General features: G+C 52.6%; 5 protein-coding genes across 5 annotated transcripts; all 5 read right to left on the bottom strand.

Annotated features, from left to right (window-relative positions):
* Positions 1-266: 266 nt before the first annotated feature.
* N7462_002394 (phosphatidylinositol N-acetylglucosaminyltransferase) lies at positions 267-3,099 on the bottom strand (the record flags this gene model as incomplete). Its single annotated transcript, XM_057074120.1, has 4 exons — positions 267-611; positions 683-2,365; positions 2,429-2,572; positions 2,980-3,099. 4 exons carry the CDS (start codon positions 3,097-3,099, stop codon positions 267-269), a joined length of 2,292 nt encoding a protein of 763 aa, XP_056937761.1.
* Positions 3,100-3,579: 480 nt separating this feature from the next.
* N7462_002395 (mismatch repair ATPase MSH2) lies at positions 3,580-6,499 on the bottom strand (the record flags this gene model as incomplete). The annotated part of the gene is made up of 2 exons (XM_057074121.1): positions 3,580-6,387; positions 6,476-6,499. 2 exons carry the CDS (start codon positions 6,497-6,499, stop codon positions 3,580-3,582), a joined length of 2,832 nt encoding a protein of 943 aa, XP_056937762.1.
* Positions 6,500-6,943: 444 nt separating this feature from the next.
* Positions 6,944-8,386, bottom strand: N7462_002396 (DNA replication factor Cdt1 C-terminal domain-containing protein; the record flags this gene model as incomplete). Its single annotated transcript, XM_057074122.1, has 1 exon — positions 6,944-8,386. One exon carries the CDS (start codon positions 8,384-8,386, stop codon positions 6,944-6,946), a length of 1,443 nt encoding a protein of 480 aa, XP_056937763.1.
* A 1,059-nt stretch (positions 8,387-9,445) lies between these two features.
* On the bottom strand, positions 9,446-10,073 carry N7462_002397 (uncharacterized protein; the record flags this gene model as incomplete). Its single annotated transcript, XM_057074123.1, has 2 exons — positions 9,446-9,646; positions 9,759-10,073. The coding sequence occupies 2 exons, from the start codon at positions 10,071-10,073 to the stop codon at positions 9,446-9,448; spliced, it is 516 nt and encodes a 171-aa protein (XP_056937764.1).
* A 1,810-nt stretch (positions 10,074-11,883) lies between these two features.
* Positions 11,884-13,968, bottom strand: N7462_002398 (C2H2-type zinc finger protein; the record flags this gene model as incomplete). The annotated part of the gene is made up of 3 exons (XM_057074124.1): positions 11,884-12,057; positions 12,114-13,630; positions 13,680-13,968. 3 exons carry the CDS (start codon positions 13,966-13,968, stop codon positions 11,884-11,886), a joined length of 1,980 nt encoding a protein of 659 aa, XP_056937765.1.
* Between the last annotated feature and the right edge of the window lie 5,645 nt (positions 13,969-19,613).

Consider the following 19,613-nt stretch of genomic DNA (forward strand, 5'->3'; position numbering starts at 1 on the left):
CTCCACTTTAGGAATAGTGTTTTGAATGAGCAAGAATTGTGAAGCATACGATTGTGTTGTTCATCCTGTGTTCGTAATGTTGATATATTTTCGCCATGCAGTGAAGCCTAATGTGGGAAACGCTTGGCCAAGAACAATAAAACTATCTGTTACCAGAACAGGAGTTTTGTTATATTTTGGTCCAGTAAAGGCATGAGAAATTGATTAAAAAGTAATGGAAAACTGGTTGATATATATACTAAGACCGTCACCGATCAGACCCAACATCAGCGATGGCTCCGTCTTCGAACATCGCCCTGCCCAAAGTTCAGCGGGACTTTCGGAACCGGATTGCCGAGGGTGCTCATACCTCCACCGATAGAGGCTGAGCCACTGCCCCCGTTGCTGCCTTTCTTGGGCTGGGTCAGCATCGACCAAACCTCAACCATGCCCGCTCGACGAGCAGGAAGCATGCTATACTGCATGCTGTACAGATTTCGGCGGTGGATGGGCGGTACAAAGCGGCCAGTCATAAGGCAGAAGATGACGCGGGGAGCTAAATAGTGCTTGCGGAGTCGATGGCCCAGCTGGAAATACTGGTCAAACATGGCACGCAGTGGCAGGGGTATGGACTGGAAAGAAGAGGTCAGTATGTGTTTGATGAACCTGTCATAAAACTTAGAAGCTAAGCTTGCGGACGAACCTCGAGATGAATATAAGAAGCGGTTGAGGGCATTGTGCCCGCTGCGTTCTTGTCGTGTTCTTCCCGAAGCTCGAACCGGATGCCACCAGGCAGCCTTCTTGAATCTTTCACGCGCAGCATCAATGCGAACAGAGGGAAGTGGTTCAAAAATGCTAGACAGGTATCAAAGCCAGCCTTCATGGAGATGATCAACATTCGGGCGGATGCAAAGGTGAGGTAAAAGACGATGACGGTGGGCAGAAGGAAGAAGAGGACGGTGAATAAGATGGTTCCCAACAAGAGCTGGTCGAGGTCGTAATCGCATGAGTCAATTCGGTTTCGCAGGACGTTGCGTTTTTTCCCGCGGAACAGATGGAAGAGAGAAATTATGATGGTGAGCTGCCAGTTGAAAATGCGGGCAGAAGCGATGTAGAAGGAATAGATATGGACGGTGAGGATCGAAAGAAGATCAGAGAAGAGGGCAATAGGCATGCTGGCACCGGCGAAGCTGGAGCAGCCAACAACGTAAATGACATGCGGTAGGTACGGTTGGAGGTTGGCGATGCAGGCAGCCCAGTTCTCAATCACCCATAGGAAGAGGTCACCTAGGAAAGCTGCAAGCTCGTTGTTCAGCTTCAAGCCAGCGGGCCAGTCCATCAACCAGGAAATGGTGCGTTGCAACCCCTCCACAGTCCAACCAGTAAGCACAGTGTTTATTTGGGAGGCAACCCAGTTCGCATTGTCAATGATATATGACCCAAGGGCAATGCCGATGATCACATCGTTGGCAACAAGCCACAGACTGTTATAGAACCGAATATAATCCGGATGGCTGGTTGTCACACTTTCCCAATTGTCCTTTCTCTGCCGAAGTTTGACATATTGGATAGGCCAGTAGCAAAATTGCTGTAACCGTATGTCAACCTGTTGGGCGGTTGCGGAGATATCTTTCAGGGCAGCAGCATCAGGTCGAGCCCGCCACTCAAGAATTTGAAGGACGACTTCGGCAACAGATCGATGACCCACAAGCCCTATCACAAATATTCGGGTGACAACCGGCCAGATCCATTGCCAGAAAACATGAGCGATGCATAGAACAATGAACCCCCACAGAGTCGTTGCGGATTCGACGACGCGCTCTCCAACGCTCATGCTCCGCTTGGCACGGATTCCGATGAGGTGGCTGTTCTTGTGCATCAACTGTGCCATTTCATAGGCACAATTGACCTGGTTGATGATCAAGGGAAGGGCCTGCTCCTTCTGAGACGGAATGTGCCTGACAACTGTGTGTAGTTTGAGCTTTTCAACCAAGACTCGAGATCGAGCTTTCTCTCGTTCCTCTTCCGACTCAATATTGTTGGTTATCGAGCTATCCTTCTCCGTCGCATTCGCTTTATCCCCGAGAGCCAGAGAAATCGGATCCAAAGACATATACTCCATGCGGGTCGGATGCGGGCGATCATACATGATGACTTGGACTGAGATGTTCGCTTCCGAGGGACAATATATCTGTGGCGTCTTTGATGACGGAGGTGTCTTCACGTAGAGATGGGAAGGGCTGAACGGGGTCGAAGGAGAGCCCGAGTTCGTTGAGCCGAGAACATGCATTTGGGACCGCCCACAGAGAGTGAAAATGCGAACGATCGGATGGGGAGCATTTCGAAAGAGGATTCCAGCACGCAGGGCATTGTCAACATTGCGCGGCTATTAAATACGGCGGTCAGCTTTCGTTCAACACCGAATCTAGAACCCGAATTTGAAACCCACCTCGACATCTTCCAAAACTGTGAGCACGAATACGTCGAGCTCCGAATTGCGCCAGCCGACAATCACGCCCGGTGCCGTCGATCGGGGAAGGTCATATGGCCAAAATACCCGCAACAAGCCATCGCTCATGAGCATGTTGTCATCCTTCGCTCAACCCCTAGAACGAGCCTCGACGGCGCAGCTGTTCGCGCGCGGAGACACCGAGGTTCACGTGGCGCGGGTGCTAGTTCATCGGGAAGATGTCAGCCATTGCTCTAAATATCAGCCGAGAAGATCATGCTGGTCCATAAAGACGATCTCTCGCTGCCGATGTTGGTGGATAGGGAAGCTCACGAGATTCCGCTCCTTGGCAGCCAGGTGATTGATGGGCAGGACCAGGAGGAAAAAGAATACGGAAAGAAAAAGAATCCTTTCAAAGTTCTTGTCTGAAAGTGATTGACAAAGAAATATTAGCGACACGATCTTGACAGCGCTATACATCAAACTGAAATTGGGCGACGGGGGGAAAGGAGGGGCTGCTGGGTCGTCGAGAACCTCCGAGGATTACGTACCACAACACCGTGATCCCAGGCGAAGATGGCCAATTCGTAGAGACGGGTGACTAAGTCCCACCTGGCGGTGATGTAGCCCGCGACAAAGATCCCAAGGGTGAGGATAGAAAAGGGGTGCATGAATCAGGGTGGTTCAAGCGGTCCGCGGTTTAGTTAGCACGCATAGCTGGCGGAGTGGAAGGTGGATTGGAGGTATTTTTATGGGTTCTGGTCGAAAGGATCGCAAGACAGCATCAAAATAGGTCGGATGGAACAGTGTGCCTGATGAAAGTCATGAACGAGCGAATAAACCGACAACAGACAAGCTTTGGACAAGCCGCCGACCTGGTTGCTCCGAGGCGCGTTGGCGTCTAGACCGTTAAGGTTTCCCCACGTGACTGACCCTGGATCTATGCGGGACGCGACACCTGAAAACATCGTCCAAAGCACGATACAATCGAAATAGAGGAAAGCTTAAGGTTTACAAAAAGAAGTAAAACGCCTGAAATTGAGATTCAAGCTTAAACTCTCATAAGATGAATTTCCCCTAGAGTCCCGTTTGAACGCCAAACTCCATGACAAAGCCTCGTCCGCATAATCGACTATCTCAATCCATAACCATTACAGAGCCTTGATACCCTGGAACACTTTATTCGCTTGTAATTTTTCATCGCCCTTAACAAGATCGCGCATAATCTGGCGCTTCTGCTCAGACGAGAGCTCTTTACCTTCAATCTGTGCCTTCCACTTCACTAACATGTCTTTAAGGAGAGCACTGCCTTCCTCGACCTCCTCCTGGGAGTACTTCTCGAGCGAAGGAGTCGGCTGCTGTTGTTCAGCACCTTCCCCAGTGGAAGTTGTGAAGTCCTCGAGCTCATCGGCCTTCTGACGGGCCATGTTGACGACTTTATCTGGGAAGCGGACAAGCTCTGCGACATGAATCCCGAACGATTGATCGCAGATACCGGGCTCCACGCGGTAGAGCAAAGTGACCTGGCGCTTCTTCTTCGTCTCAGCGTCCGCATCAGCCTCGGGCTCAGTGCCATCGCCGATGAAAGCCACGACGTGCAGGTTCTGGACGGATTTCGGATAGCGGTCCGCCAGAGCAGTCAGTTCGTGGAAGTGTGTGGCGAAAAGACCAAAGCAGCGAATTTCCGTCACAATGTGTTCTGAAATAGCCCAGGCAAGGCCAAATCCGTCATAGGTGCTCGTTCCACGACCGAGCTCGTCAATGATAATCAAAGACTCAGAGGTGGCAGACTTGAGAATGTTGGCCGTTTCGATCATCTCAGCCATGAATGTGGAAACACCCTTCAGTTGAGAGTCACTGGCACCGACTCGGGCGAGAATGCAGTCGAAGATTGTCAACTCTGCTTCTGTGCAGGGGACGAAGCAGCCTGTTTGCGCCATTAGGGCGATCACACCGATTTGTCGAATATAGGTCGATTTGCCGCCCATGTTCGGACCGGTAATGATGAGGAAAGAGGACTCGTCTCGAATCAAAGAAACATCATTGGTGATAAAAGAAATATCATCTTGCATCTCCATGCAGGGATGGCGCGCCTCTTTTAGTACGGTATTGCCTGTTCCCCGGGGGTGCATTTTTGGACGAACATATCCCGCGGGGGCATGAACAGACGCATGCGCAAAGCTGACGATGACATCCAGATGAGCTAGCACCCCAGCGAGCTGTTCCAGAACAGGACAATATGAAGCGGCGACATTGACGACCTCATTGACGAGGCCAGTCTGAGTGCGGTTATAGTTGGAAGACAGCTGGTCGTGCTCACGGCGGAGAGATTGCATAGTCGACGTGGTGAAATAGACACCATTCTTCTGCGTCGAGCACTCCTGGTACCCCTTCTTGTTGCGAATGCAACCAGCCTCCGTACGAGTAAGGCGGAAGCACCAACCATGTACACGGTGATTCTCCATGAAGAGCTTCTTCTCCATGTCCTGGTTCAAGTCTTTGGAAACACGGCGATGTTCCATATCCATGTCGTACCTCATCTTGTCAAGCTTCTTGCGAATGACCCGGAGGCCCTCGTCAAACTCAGGTTTGATGATAAATTCATGGTTCTCCAGCGCATCTAGGTCCACAGTCGTTTCAACCATTTCTTCCAGTTTTGCTAAGCTGTCAGAGTGAGCTCCAAGCTTGGATGTATACTCTTTCTCGAGCGGGGCCTGGTACTGTTCATCCATAACATCTCCCAGGGCATTGACGAATCCTGGCAGTCGAATAGCGACTTGATATACTCGGACAACATCCTCCAGATTGGCCAATTTCCGTTGGAAACGCTTGGCAAGCCGGTAAAGATCCGGGATCGAACGCAAGTGCTCTTCCTGCATGGTCTGGCGTAATTCCGTATTGACAACAAACGCTTCCACAAGCTGCTGTCGCTGCTCAATAGCCGCGAGGTCCATAAGAGGCTGCTTCAACCACTGCGCCAAGAGACGGCTGCCGACGGGGGTCTTGCAATGATTCAGCAAGCCAAACAGACTCATGCTCTTAGCACCATCCCGTGGACCAGGCATCAGATTCAGCGCCCGAAGCGCAGCAGCATCCAGTTTCATATACTGTGACAGATCATGCTGATAAAGCTGGTACTGGCCGAAATTCGTCGGGTCTGTCAAGACGCCGAGATACTTGATCAGCGCCGACGCAGAGCCCATAGCAAGCTTCAGCTCCGTCTGCGGCAGGGTGCCCACAGAGCGCTCATCACGCAGCAGCCGCGTGAGATCCTGGTCGATATCACGCACGCCGAAGTCTGCCGCGGGCCGCTCCGAGATCGCGATGCCACAACTGTCCGCAATAGCGCGGATCTTGCCCAGCTCAACATCCTTGCGGGTCGAGTCCATCTGCACCAGACACTCCTTTACGCCGAGCTGAATGACCAGCGATTCGAAGTTGGAGTAAACGTCGTTGTCGAGGAACTCGCTGACGCCGAGCTCGCGCACGCTTGCGTCCGCAAAGCACACGCCGACGTTACGGGCCTCCGCGGCGCGGGCAGAAATCTTTACAGCCAAGATAACCGGCGCCGAATCCATGGACAACGCGCCAACACTGCCCAGCTCCTCTTCCACGTCCTGCAGGTTTCCTGGGCTGGCCTGCTTCGCCAGCTTCCAGTTGCCCTTGCCGGTGCCGCCAGAGGCCCAGATCTCAATGCGCTTGTTGAGGCGGAACAGGGCTTCGCGGAGGAAGTTGCGGAACACGGTGACGCTCATGGTGACGGATGGAAGACCGGCGGTCTCACTGCGGCCCAGGTTCCGGAGCACCGAGGTCGTCTTGTATACCGTACGGGCGATGAATTCTGCATCGGCACCGTGGGAGGAGTACCAGTCTCCGCGATCGAAGACACGGATTGTCTCATTGTTGTCTGATTCGGGGAGAGAGCGGTAGAAACGAATGAAACCGACTTCGTCGTCGACCTATCGAGGTTCCAGCGAACCGTTTGATCAGCGACAATTTTGGGGGAAGGGGGGCGAAATGGGATTTAGGTTGCAAGTATTTACTTACCTTCAGGTCAGGCCGAGAAGACATCTTGCCAGCAATTCTGCAATCCGCTGCAGCAAAGGGATGAGAATAATTGCTGGGCCTAGGAGTTGTGGCTATGGTTTAGGATGAGCTCCAGACGCGGTCTGTTGGCGACGCGGTCACGTGCGACGCGTCGCGCGTTAAGTACCAATCGACAACGGCCATGGAGACGGACAGTAACCAAGCAATATCTACGTCATACAGAAAATACCTACATACTCGTAAAGAAAGGGATTGATCTTTCTTGATAGTCTTGATTATGAGTTATGGTGTATGCTAATGGCTAATATAACATGCGGTAATAGAGCGTAATAGAGAGGTGAACTACTACGCTGCCGTACAGGGTATCAAACAAAAACGCTGAAATGCAAGACCGTATGCGAGACCAGCTCCACGGATGCGAGGTTAACAACAAAATCAGATCCGGACTTTCCACCGACCACAAGTTTATCAGATACGAGTCAACACAGGGGCCTGCACACAAGGTGCAGACTTCTCTGCCACGGCGTTCAACTGAGCGACCTTGGCTGGAAGTTCCTTGGCCGCGACGTCTTTGCAGGACTTCAACACGACCGATCGCATCTCGTTGACAGTCACCATTGTGACCCAGTGACCGGCAACTCGGGCATCCGCGAGAATTTCGAGACACATTTCCACTTCGTCGCGCGGAATCGGGGTTCGGACAGAATCGCGGACATGCTCAATCATCGTCTCCAGCTTGAAGGGCTTGCGCTGCGAAGCAAACATCGCCTTGATGCCGGTGCCGCTATAACAAGCCGGACGCAAGAGAGCTAGGATATTTGCAACTTCCTCCACACGTTCCGAGGCTGACTGGCGGACCAGTTCCTTCTTCGTTGGGGGAGGAGGCAGCTTTGACTGACGCAGTTCCTTGTTCTTGAGACGGTCCAGAAGTCCCTGCCGACGGGTGTTCGTGGCTGCAGGGGATCGAGGGCCAACGTTCTCCTTGTCAGCGCGCATTTTCTCCATCTTCATTCGGATGATGCCGCCTTTCAAGTCCTGTAGTCGCTGCTGGCCACGCTGAAATGCGGAGAAGGGGGCGAGAGATTCGTGAATCACGGCCAGATCCATGGTTTCCAGGAACCAAGTTGGCCGGTACTCTTCCTTCGAGACTTCAAGGGCCTGTTCAGCTTGGGCCCAGAGCAGGTCCAGGGCCTGTTCGAAGGCATCCTGGAGGGCAGGAGGTTGTTCGTTAACCTGCACCATGCGCTCCAGACAGATTTTACCCAGCCCGTAATTGGCGAGACGATAAGACACGTCCTTCGCCTTTAGACTGTGCTCCCAAACGCCCAACAGGCGTTGCAAATCCTTGGTCTGCACCTTGCGCTTTTTCCAGATCCGAGTCACGCTGGGGAGGAATTCTCTGAGGTCGGCAGGGGTGCTCGGACCATTGTGGGCTGCGTGGATGGAGAGGGCCTGGACAAACGCGGAGTGTAGATCTAGGAACTCATTGATACAAGGGGCACGGGGTGCCAGCTTGGGCTCCGGGACAATCTTTTCGAAGGGGAGAGTGCGCTGCTTGGAAGGGGTTGCGGGAGCCTCGTCGATCGTGGCGACGGCGGACACACGAGAGCGGCGACTCGGGGTGCGCTTGGGCGAGGCATAGTGGCCGCTCCGGGGCGAGGAAACCGACAGTTGGCTGATTTTCAAGGTTTTGGACGGGGTGTTGGCTTCCTCGTCCTCGATGGATGGTCGACCCGCAGTGTCCACGTTCTCGAGCTCCTGCAGCTTTCGCTTTTTCGACGGTGAAACGGGGAGAGATGCGACCTTTTTGGCAGGTAATTGCGGCACGACACCAGCCTTGGTTGCCCTGGCAAAGCTTTGAATTGCCGGTTGACTCTGGCGCAGGCTGCTCTGCCGAGTGGTGCGCAGCATCGCGACTGCAAATTTTTGTAGTGGACGCGGGGCCGGATTCAGGGGTGGAGTGGTGGTACTGAGGAAATCGCGACCGATAAATGTAACTGGAAGTATACTCCAAGTAAGAGGTACCGAATATTAGTGAGGGAGATAAGAGGAAAGCGTGGATAATGGGGAAGAGAAAGTGTGTGTGAGAGAGGGAGTAGGGAAGGAGGTGGTTTAACAAGACCCGAGTTCAAACAGGGCGAAAAACTCCCTGAGACGCGTCGAGTCGCGTTGTGAGACGCCCTTGGCCCGTTTCGGTTAGATGACGCGTCGAAGGATTAAGACCGCGATCGAGACACCAAAAAAGAAGAAACGAACAAGTGAATCGCGAATTGACCACAATGAACATGAAGGAGCATTTAAGATAAAAAAAATACTCGTATGTCAAAATGACCGACCATCAGAATTGGTGGGGAGCAGCATTCTCGTCACTATGGTAATCGTCCGGCATGGGAATGTTGCCCACCGGAACAAGACACACCGACCGGCGTGGTCAATCATTAAATTGGTTTGCCAATGTATCAAATAATGGCTGGACGGCATACGATGAAGCTACAACACGATCCATGACACGATGTTTCGCATCGCATGATAGCTTCGTGCGGTTGATGCTATTTTCTCAAATCTGCAAGGGCAACGGGTCTCCACTTCGGCTCCACAGTCCTGCAAGATCTAGACTCGACCAACTTAACTATACTCCTCTCCGTAATCTGCGACTACTTTTCAACGCTTGTGATCCCGAGACAAACTTCGTCCCAACTGGGGCGTATATTCCATCAGAATTGCAATTCGTAGTTCCATTTAAGATAGATAGATGAAGACATCAAAGGGTTATGGTTTAGGATTGTTTTCCTTTCACATGGAAACCCATCACGGAGACAGAGAGAGAGAGATGGCAGGGGAGAGGCAGAGGATGAGCAGGAGGGAGAGCAAGCGCGCACGAGAAAGAGAAGCGCTCGAATACACTCTCCCTCGGTCACATGAAAACCAAAGCAGAGCGACATTCAGATGGGTACAGAGGAGCGGCCAATTCTATTTTTTGCCTCCAAACCAGCCGGAGACAGTGCCCTTCGCATCGGACGCCTTCTCCTCCACGGTCCGGTCGACCTTGTCCACCGTGGCGTTGATCTGGTCGCGCGCATCCTGACGCAGGCCGTCCAGCTTCTTCTTGCCGTCTTCGGCCATTGCGGGGATACGCTCGTCCAGTTTGGTCTTGGTGCGCGCGTTGTTAATCTGATTCGATGGCGAACATGGAGTTAGTATGAAATTCTCAGCAACATGTATGTAGCTCTGTGGGAAAGCAGAGAGAGAAAGACAACGACAAAGAGAGCTTCTCAAAAGGAACGGGGCGAATAAAGGGGGCAAGTACCGCTTCATCCACCGTTGCACCGGCCTCTTTACCGGCATTCTGGCCCATCTTCTCTGCATCGCTGCCGCGCGGGAGCTTCTCGCGCGCCTTGTCAGCGTCGACTGAGGAGGGGGGATTCTGATTAGCATGAACTTCTTCGCGGCCCAATCTGGACCAGGGCAGACGGGACGGCGACATACTCTTCATTTCATTTTTGGCGCCCCGCACATCGCCGCCCGCGCGGTACAAGTAGTAACCTGCGCCGCCGGCAGCGGCGAGACCTATGTACAGGCCTGTTCGGCTCTTGGACATGATGGGGGAACGAGGGGGGAATTAACGGAGTTGAGGAGGGTGACGGTTGGGTGGTTGGAGGGTGATGAAGGTAATTTGGGGTAATTTGGGATGACAGGCGTGGTAACGAGCAGCGAGTCGAGATGGCGAGGAGAAGTCGGGCCGGCACATCAACGCTTTAAAACGCTTTAAAACGCGGAGGTTGGGGGTCACCGGACTATGAGGCCTATGACGTCTGTGTTCCCGGGCTGGGGGGCGCTGGGCGAGACCGGCTTCGCGAGGGTCGATTCCTGCGTCTGGCAGGGCTCGACGCGGCAGACATGCGAGAATAGAACAGGCGAGGGGAGGGGGAAAAAGAGGGTTCGTGCTGGACAGCTGCACAGTCGCGTTCCACTCGTTCCTTGCCAGTCGTGGTATCCCTGATCTATCGAGTTCCTTTCTACATCGCCTCTTCACTACAGCCCTCCTCCCCCTTCCCGCCCGAACAGCTCGAAGGTTCGGGGTAGGGGAATATTATTATTAGCCCGGCGCCAGACGGGACCCGGCTGGGCCCCACGGCCCCGGACCTGCAACGACGTCACCGGCTGGTCATCGCCGAGCTAGTATAGTTTCCGAGTGCTACGGCATGAACCAAGGTTCCCCCACTTCAAACTGACGGGCTCCGTTTGGATGAGCCCTACACATTCGGTGGGAAAATTCCATCGTGAAGAAGGGAAGACGGGAAAGAACGAACCGAATGAGAGATCTCGGGGGTCTGGCGGGGCTGGAAGCTCTGGCCGCAATGCACCGTAATGCAGGGGTGGCTGCTCTAAGGTCCCGTTTCCCCAGAATCCCAGTTCGCAGGACTCGCAGAAAATGAGGGAGCTACATTTATGGAGAAGAAAACGGCATTGGTATTGGCATTTGCAGTCACATTGAGGGGCCATAACGATATCATCAAAAGGTGCGGGTAACGTCCGTGAACGACATAAACGACATGACAGGACAGGATCCACCAAAAGGGAGTATAGTAAGACAACAACGGGAACGAGAAGATCCCCACCGCGCGAAGAAGAGAAGAAGTGAAAAACAGAGAACCGACAGAAAGGAAACTCGTCAAAGTCGAAGGAAATCAGAAATGGAGAGACAAGACACCGCAGCGTGTGCTGGGAACAATCGAAACCACACCGCGACCGAGGAAATAGAGAAAAGAGGTGAGAATAGATGGAGTTGTAAATTTGGAAGTGGGAGGGAACATCAATTGATCATCATGAGGGTATCGTCATTGCACACGATGCCATCCATACGCTCCAGCTTGAAACGCCAGGACATGCAGCAGAGAAACCGGTGACACTGAGAGAACAACAACAACATCGTCATCGTCATCATCATCATCATCATCATCAACGTCAACAACGTCAACCGGAGCCTGCAAACAGGTGAAGTGATAACAGAAAACCACAAAGGCACACACGTATTACTCCCGAACAGGATTGATAAGAGAACGGTTCATGTATAAGAGAAGGAGGGCGAGAAAAGTCATCATTGTCGTTACGTCGTCAAAAGGATTCTGCAACCTCTAGAAACGAGGGCATGAAAGCGCATCCTCCTAAAATCAAAAGAGAAAAAGAGGTGGGGATGGCAAAAAGGGAGACAGGTAGAGGTGATGGTGAGAAATGGGATGAACCCGATGAACCCGGAGGCTCAGAGAGAAAGAGAGAGAGAGAGAGAGTCGGGATGGAGAAATGACCTGAGGTATGATCTACCCGGTCGAGATCAAGAGAGTGATAAAAGGTATATAGAAAGAGAGCCGCCCAGGGCTCCTTCCGGCCGGTTTGGTCATATACACAATTTACAAGAACAATTTGGCAGCTCCCTTGTTCTCACTGGTCGCGACCGCAACCAGCGCCTCCAGGCGGCCCATGCCCGAATCTGGGGCGGCAGAGTCTGAGAAGACATCGGTCCGGGGCTCTTGAGTAGCATGACCCGGATAGCCGTCGGCGTGAGAGGCCCGTCGACCACAGATCTATGACGGCATTAGTAACCGGGGCGAGAGCCGTCTGTTCGAAGAGGAGTTCCTACCGGTTGCGTATGGTCGGATGGCATGGAGTCGTGCGATTCAATATATCCACTGCTATGCACAATCGCAGGGTGATATTCGATCGAGGCAGTGGACGGGGTGTGCACACCCTCGCTGCTACTAGAGTCTTCGGGAGAGGTCTGGGCCGGGCGGCTACTGCTGATCGAGAGGGTGGGCGCATGACCCCGGTGCTCTTCGGGGCTTCGTTCGGCGGTTGGACCAAAGGTGGGTTGGTAGAAAGACGAGGGACGCGATGAGACGTTCTGGAGCTCGGCGATCGTCTGTTGGCTCCACTGGGAGGCATCCCGAGACGCCCGTCGGTCGCGGATATCAAGGCCTGTCAGGTTGGTATGCAGTGACATGTCCCATGATACATGGCCGCGACGATGCCCCGGACCCGAGATGGGCGGTGCCGGGCGTACGGAGGGCTGGGAATAGTTGTACCCAGGGCCAAATCCATGATTAGCAGTTGGTGGGGGTGGACGATGCTGGCTGTCAATCTGCATCGGGCTCGGTTTGCGGGTGGGAGGGGTCAGAGGTCGTTGCTGTGAGACCACCTTGTCGAAGCTCTCAATGCCAGGCAGCCGTGGCGGCTGTTCTCCCGAGTGGTTACCCGCAAAAGATGGTGTCTGGACCGTATCAGGGGTATGATATTGGCTGAGGCCACTGGTCGAAGGCCGGCCGAATGCTGAATAGGTGGAAGGATGCCAGGTCCGTCGCCGGATTTCGGCCTCGGCTGCGCTGAGGGTACTTTCATCTCGGGAGGGCGGATAGTGGCTGCTGGTCGGGCTAGCGAACACTCCCGTAGCAGTTGCATATGGAGGAGCGGTGGGTGAGTTGGCATATGGAGGAGGATACGTATTTCCGTGCTGTGCGGCGAGAAAGGGATTGCTGCTGGTGGGCACCGACAGGCGACGGGCCGCGGTCTTGCCTTCCCAGAATCCGTGGGACACCGACGACATCGGCGAAGTAAAAGATGGACTGGCGCCCGTGCCAGTAGAGTAAACGTTGGAGGGCGTATAAGGTGAGCCTCCGGCGGAGGGTCCTGAAATCCCACGTATCTGACCCGGCGGCGTGCTCGGGGGTTCTCCCATGGGGTCAAGCCCGAGTCGTGCGCGCGTCGTCGGGTCGTTGGCCATGATCAACGGCGGCGGTCGTCGTCGAAGCTCGGGAGGCTGGCTGAAGGTCGAGGTGGTCGACGCAATACTCGACGTTGACAGATTCCTGCTATGTCCACGGCTGTGCGCTCCTTGACTACCGACAGTTCCTGCTCGCGCCCGACCCGGTGGGCGTACTCGGTCCGTTCGCACCTGTCTCTGGAAGCGGGTGCCCGTGGCTGCGAGAGAATCGCCGGGAATCTCCTCGTTCACATGGACGGTTTGCGCATGTTGCCGGAGATTGTCCAAACGGGAGAAGCGCCGAGAGCAATGACACTGGAAGGGCCGCTCGCCGGTGTGTTTCCGAATATGCCGGGCCAGATGTTCGCTGCGGGTAAAACTCAAGTTGCAAGGTGGGAAGTCTGTGCAAAAAAATCGTTGTCCTTTTTTTCTTCTTCGAGGGTGGCGCACTGCCCGGCTCGGCGTCATGATCGGAGCCGTCGCGCTCTCCGTCGGAATCGCCGTGCATCGCATCGTCGGAGACAGACGAGGTCGTCCTGGAGTGACCCGGTCCTGGCACCCGCGTGGGGTCTTCACTTTCTCTGGCTGTCTTCAGGCCGGCATCCGGGCGTTGCTCCGCCAGGGCCGGCCGGCCTTGGAGGCCTGTCACGCCATTCGGGGTCGCACGGGGGGTAGTCGCGCCGTCCATGGTGTGGTCTTCGGTTGTGGCCGTGTTGTTGACAGGGAGAAAGGAGGCCATGATGGCGACGTAATGGAGGGGGAGGAGGAGGAGGAGGAGGGGAGCGGAGGCGGGTGATGTCAAGGTTGTTCGTATCGGAGGGGCCAGAGGGGCGAATCCGAGGGGAATAAAGCCGGGAGGGAAAGAGAGCCGCCCGATCCTCCCACGGTCGCAAGGGGACCCAATCCGTTCGATTCCCGACTCTGGAGGGAGGGTGCTATCCGTCGCCGGCTGGCGTCACAGCGCTACGGAGGTCTCGGGAGGGCAGAGAGAGAAAGGTCGGACACTGTACAGATTTGCGCAAGAACGTTCAGTAACCCGAGCCACTACGGGGGAGCAGTAAAAGATCTGTAGATGAGAAGATATTCCATACATACGATATTCAGGGCCTGCCCGGGACCGCAGGGCAAGAGGCGAGGTGTGTAAGTGTATGCGTGAGTATATGTGTATATGTGTATGTGTGGGTGGACGGGTGTGGGTGTATGTGTGTGTGTGTGTGTGCTCTGGATTCTGGGCTTCTGTGGGGGAGGGGGGCAGGGACCCGCCAGCTGGAATGTGCCCTGAAGCAGGATTCAGTTGAAGGAAAGGGTTGGGGCCAAAGCAGCGACGACGCAAGGAGGTCTTTGGAGGTTGGGAAGGGGGGATGGGGGGGTTGCAGCAGCAGAGAGGAAGTAGAAGTAGAAGGAGAGGGAGAGAGAGAGGAAGAGGGAGAGTCAAGAAGTGAGATGCAAGAAAAAGAGTAAGAAAAGGAGTAAGAGAGAAGGGGGAGGAGGAAAGAGAACGCGGGTTAGTCGATCGCAAGCATCTCTCGAAAACCTGCGAGAGACCGCCACGCGGGAGATCGGAGAATAGAGACGAGGATCGGTGGGCTGAGGAGGATCTGAAACCCGAATGTGTGCCTGGAGAGGAGGCAGAAGGGGAAGAAGCAGTTCCAGGGAGGAGGAAGAGGGGAAGAAGAGGGAACAGATGGGGAGACGAAGAGTCAGAATGAGGCAAAGAGGGGGAGGCGAAAGGGAAGGACTCGTTCGGATAGGTCGAGGGGGCGGGTTGGAGGTGTTTCAGGTTGGCGAACAGCTGAAGGTCCGCTCAGTCAGGGAGCAGCTGGAGTCCACGTCGAGGCAGCGCGGGCGAGCAAAGAAACGGAGAGCCGAAGAGTCCAGGAGTCCAGGAGTCCAGGAGTCCAGGAGTCCAGGAGTTCAGGAGTTCAGGAGTTCAGGGAGTCAGGAGTTAGAAAAGAAGACCGGTCGACAGACCGATGACATGGAGTTGAAACCCGATTCCGTTGAACCCGTTCAACCAGTCAACCAGTCAACCAGTGAAACCCGTTATACGCCCGGGACACCCGTAAGCGCGGAGACGGAGAGGGGGGCGGCCAGAATGGTGACGACGAGAACGAGGCTTATCGGGAGGCGAAACGAGCAGTCCAGAGCCCCCGAAGAAGGGACATGGACAGACATGGATAGACACGCGAACCCCCTTCCGGGCGTACCGATGCGAATCATCGTTTCACCAGATCCACGGACCATCGCGAGGCTCTCGTCGACCTGGATTCGAGAGTCTAGAGTCGAGAGGCGAGAGGCTACATGCGCTGGTGCGATGATGCTACGGTACTATAAAAACTATGATACTATGATACTATGATACTATGATACTATGATACTATGATACTATGATACTATGATACTATGATACGATGCTCGAATATGCTCTGTGATTCACACCCCCTCGAAGCCTCGAGGCGCTAATAGACCCGGCAGGCCCTCTTCCGATCTATAGGCTTCTCCAGGGTCCATCAGGTCTATAGATAGCATCCCTATGCTATATCCCGCGACGAAGTATAGCCTGGCCACAGCGGTGAACAACCAGTCCAGTCATCCGGCAGCCAGGGAGACCAGAAAATAGATACCAGCAATAATACCATACCTGGGAGATACCTTTCGATCCCCAGGCACGGCGATCCCGTAAAGGCACCAGGCACCAGATTGGATGGTGAATCATAGTCCATCCAACTCTCCAGGGTCCTCGTTCGTCCTCCCGGCGTGTGCGCGCGCCTCCAGTGCCCCGAGCTCCCGGGAACCACCCAATCCACCCAATCCACCAACCCGCGACCGGTGGCCCGAGTCCCAGTTCCAGTTCCAGTGATAGCTCTAGTTCCAGTTTCCAGACGTTCTCTCCTGTGGGAAGACTGTTCCATGGGGCCGGGGAAACTACATAGAGGGGGAAAACCTCTCCAAAAAAAAGTCTTTGACGTTGACTTCGCTCCTAGACCCTGGGACGGGGCTGCCCAGCCCCGCCACGTCGTTGGGTCCGTGGCCATCGATCGCGGTCGAGACCGCGGGCGTTTGGGGGCTTTCCCCACAAGGGACGAAGGGGGAGGGGCTAACTAGTAACCAACCCGTATAGATGGACGACGTAGAGAGTCCTAGTTTCCTCCGAACCCGTTCGTCACAAGTTTCTTCTTCCTCTACTTCTTCTCTCCACTACGACTTGACTCTGAAACGGAGAAGTATGAATCTTTTTTTTTTTTTTTTTTTTTTTTTTTTTTGCTTTTGGTTTCTATGTTTGGCGCAGTAATGCTCAGGGCCGTTCGCATTGGTGTATCTACTGATTTTTATTTTCCTTCCCATGCGGCATCCGCCCCCTTGCATTGACTGCATGGATGTATCATCCGCAGGTCACTCGCAGGGAAGTGGGGGGAAGGCAACGTTTGGAAAGCCTAGGAAGTCAAAAAAAAGCAAAGCAAAAAAAGAAAAATACACACAAAAAGTTAAAGCGGCCAAGGGAATAAGAGACGAAAAAAAAAAAAAAAAAAAAAAAAAAGAAAAAACAGAAAAAACAGAAAACCGGAAAACAAAAGGGAATCTATACCGGGGACATGAGAGGGTTGGGAAGAGAAGGAAAGCGCTGGTGAGAATAGGGTCATACAATCATACAATCATGGACTTGCGCCCTCTCCTTGGTACGAGGGCTATTACGAGGGCCTGGTTACGCGGTAGGGGGTGAATTCCGAACGGTCCGCCCTGATACGAAAAGAAAAATCTCCGCGTGCCCGTTAAAGAGGCAGCGCCTGGACCTGGATGCAGGCGGGCCCTGTTCGCCATGACGGAGGCTCGGGGAGGTCCAAAGTCCACCCTCGAGCACATACAGGGAGATCCCTTCCTTCCAGAAAATGCAGAGGACGTATCTGAGTAGATGAGTAGATGAGAAGCCCAAAATATCAGATCTCTCCCCCGAGGCGTCGAAGGGATCCCGTTGATGACAGTACAGCCTCCCGCGCCTCCGATATACATTTTTCCCTGAAGTAGAGATTGATCGATGCAGGGATTCTTTGAGAAGGGGGCACGGATTCGAGAAATCAAGATTCCCGAATCTTGCATTTCATCCAGACTGGATGATTTGAAGGGGATTCTCAGCATACAGTATACAGAATACAGTATACATCAAAACACGGGCCTCGCACGTAGCAGATAGTATATAGGACATAGGACATAGGATACAGTAATTCCGAGAATCGGTGTCACCACCGACACTCTTTCATTGTTTCCCATGCTCGAACGCACTAAACCTTGTTGGGAAATTAATGGAAACAACGATTTTCCGGTCTTTTGCGAATACAGATATTTACAGGATGAAGGTATATACCACATGCTCGTACTAGAAGATGGCTAGGAACTTCCAGCATAAATGCGAACAATTTACACAGCTCTAGCTATTGATGTAGACTAATCTCTACTGTCTCGGCGAGAAACTTCTAATTCAGATAACTATTAACAATATACATAAGCATGATTAACTTCTATGCAGAAGCGATAAAAGAGGAAAATCGTCTATCCCCTTTGTAGTCCCTCTACTACCTAATCTATCTGAACTTCTCTATCCCGCGCCCTCGAGGATAGACTCGGGGCTATAAGCAGGTATATCTACATTTCTAGGCTTACGTGTTAGATATTAAGACACTTTTATTAATTTTCGAAAGGCGCTTGTACTATAGGAGATAATCCTTTTCTTCTTTTCAAGAATAACCCGAAGAACTATAGTATAGTCGCTTCAGGTAGGCAGCGTCTGCTAGAATAAATCCCTTGCTAATTTAATTATTATTTAAAAATAATTAATTAGACTAGTGAACTTCACCTAAAACTAAAAGTGCCGCTAACGAAGCATTAGACCTAGCGCGGGACCTATAGGGCTATTCGAAACCAGCTTCTTCTACTCCCTTTAGGATTCTTTAAAGGTTTTTCTATAATTTTAAGAACAGTTAGTTTGCTACGTTCGGCTTTATCGCCTCTCTGATACTTCTAGAACGTTATATCTAAAGAAATATTTCTTCGACTACGTTTTATATATAGTCGAGTAGATAAATAATAGCTAAGCTGTAGAAATATTAGTACGAAGTCTAGCTACAGAAGAATGAGGAGAGGTATTATAGAAAAGTAGTCTTAAAAAATAGTAATATTATTTAAGGTCTAATTAGAGATTTATCCCGGAAAAGAAGTTATGAGACCTTAATTTTAAAAGCTACTACATATACAGAGAGAATTTGATACTATTAGTCGCGATAGAATCTTAATACTTACATACTTGTTAGATTAAAATAAGACAGACTATCTCTTCTAAACTCTATCTAGTTATCATACCTCGATTTATCCACGTAGACGAGGTAGTGTAAGCTATGATTTAAGCTAATATAACAGTAATTATCATGTAGATCTAGGTCACGCTCTTTTACCTTCTATCGAGCTGTCTTCTTAGATTATACCTCATACAATATAGGGCATCACTATTTAGAGACTTTAGTTTGGATACATCAGATCTATCAAGAGGGAATAGTCGGGGATTCGAATAGATTTTCACATAGGGTTTCCAACATAATCAGAGTGATGATGCTCTGTGGCAGTCCAGCTTTGATAGGGGGCTTCGACACTACCGAGTAGTCGCAGGATAGACGGAATTTTGATCAGACCTTACAGGTAATAAACATATCCCCCGCTATTGAGATAGTCCGGTAATTTACGTTACATCTCTGAAACAAATGAGGCTTACCTGCCTCGGGGTTCAGGAAACAATGAAAGAGTTGTAGGTGGTGACACCATTTCTCGGAAATACTGTACGGGATCAGCTCACTCCTCTCCCTCCTCTTCCTCTGCACAAGACCAAAAGCATCTGCATCTTCTCTGGTACGATCTTACCTGAAGAAACGCGGAGGCCACATAGAGTTCCAGCCTCGTCACCGATCCCGATCGTTCCGTTTGTGCTTCACAGTCGCACCTCAGGCCCTCAGAGCGATCACCAGGCCACTCAACCAGTCAATCCCCGTCCCCAGCTGAACCTTCAGGGCCCGCCGACCGCCGACTCGACCATTGCGCCGTGCCTGCGTCGTTAGAAACCTTCCCAGCGAGGTGCTGCTCTTTTTCGCCGTCCAACCCCGCCTCTGCCAAGTCGAAGTGGGGGGAAGGAAGGGCGGGGACTTGATTGCAAACGGCAGGACGCTGATCTCGATGATCGGCGCATGTACCCCCTCCTCCCTTGCCCCCCCAGAAATCCAGTCGAACGGCACACGCTGGTACATGCCTTACATCGTATACACAACTTGCTATGGGATATTCTCTGCTATCCCGGATTACTGGAATTAGGTGCGACCATGACGCTGTCTTCTGCCTGTCGCCCAC

Source organism: Penicillium macrosclerotiorum (assembly GCF_028827735.1).
Source record: "Penicillium macrosclerotiorum strain IBT 26536 chromosome Unknown utg000002l_segment0_segment0, whole genome shotgun sequence".
NCBI lineage: Eukaryota > Fungi > Ascomycota > Eurotiomycetes > Eurotiales > Aspergillaceae > Penicillium > Penicillium macrosclerotiorum.